Genomic DNA, 932 nt, shown 5'->3' on the forward strand with positions numbered 1-932 from the left:
TGACATGACAGCCTGAGATACCATAAAAAGCCGCAGGTTTTCTCCACTCTGAAACTGCTTTTGAAACGTGGTCTTTTCTACAGCAAGATGGGAGGGCAGGGATGGGCTAAAATAAAATACCGAATGAAAAGGAAACTTTTTTTCGCTTTTATCAGCAAACTTTTCAACCCTGATGTGCTTTTCACCGATTCTGCTGCTCAGCGAGGACAGGAGACCCCATTCACTGGTGAGAAAGCATGTCTGTGTGTACCCTGCCTTCCCCAAAGGCAGTCAGAGAATGTGGCCGTGTCAATCTGGGGATGCAGAGCTCTTCCAGGAGGAAACTGCCAGTGGCTGTAGCCTGGGGGCAGTGGGGAGCAAATGCTTCTGTCCTTGCCTCTGCTCTCATTTCTTCTCCCCCGTCATGTCCTACTCTTCTTTCCCGCTCTTACCTGCACCTGCCAGAGGTAAGTCCAGCTTGATCCTGCCTTTGGCTTCAGTTTACACAGCAATAGCCACATTATGTTTGCAGCTAAGACATATATAGAGAAAATCACATCTGATTCGTTAGTTGTTCAGAGCAGGAGTCTTTTGGGAGGTGCCTCGGAGTCTGTTTTGGGAGGTGCCTCAGAGTCTCTTTTGGGAGGTGCTTTGGAGTCTCTGCTTTAAGGCTGGCTTAATGGCAATGCAGTGTTCATTTTGGGAGAGGAGGTCAGTATCTGCCTTGGCTCTGCAGTTGGCTCTTTCCTCTTCTCTGAAGGCTCTTTTTTGCATGGTGCCTCTGCTCCATCTGTCCCTTGCCCACTGTCATCTGTGGCATTGGATGTTACCTGCACAGTTGGCGCTGGCCGAAGGGGCTCATTGCTCTTCTTCCACCTCCGGGCCCCTGACCAAGTATTGAATTCATACATCTTGCCAGTAACTTGCAAGAGAAAAAAACCAACCAATTAAAA

At 48.8% G+C, this 932-nt stretch overlaps 1 protein-coding gene across 1 annotated transcript in view; it reads right to left on the reverse strand.

Moving 5' to 3' along the window:
* Window positions 1–644: 644 nt before the first annotated feature.
* CDHR3 (cadherin-related family member 3) overlaps window positions 645–932 on the reverse strand; it is a 41,348-nt gene continuing 41,060 nt past the window's right edge. The window contains exon 20 of the mRNA XM_010143190.1: window positions 645–901. Coding sequence (XP_010141492.1) covers window positions 645–901 — 257 coding nt within the window. The remainder of the gene's footprint in view (window positions 902–932) is intronic.

Source organism: Buceros rhinoceros, unplaced genomic scaffold (assembly GCF_000710305.1).
Source record: "Buceros rhinoceros silvestris isolate BGI_N320 unplaced genomic scaffold, ASM71030v1 scaffold5029, whole genome shotgun sequence".
Taxonomy (NCBI): domain Eukaryota; kingdom Metazoa; phylum Chordata; class Aves; order Bucerotiformes; family Bucerotidae; genus Buceros; species Buceros rhinoceros.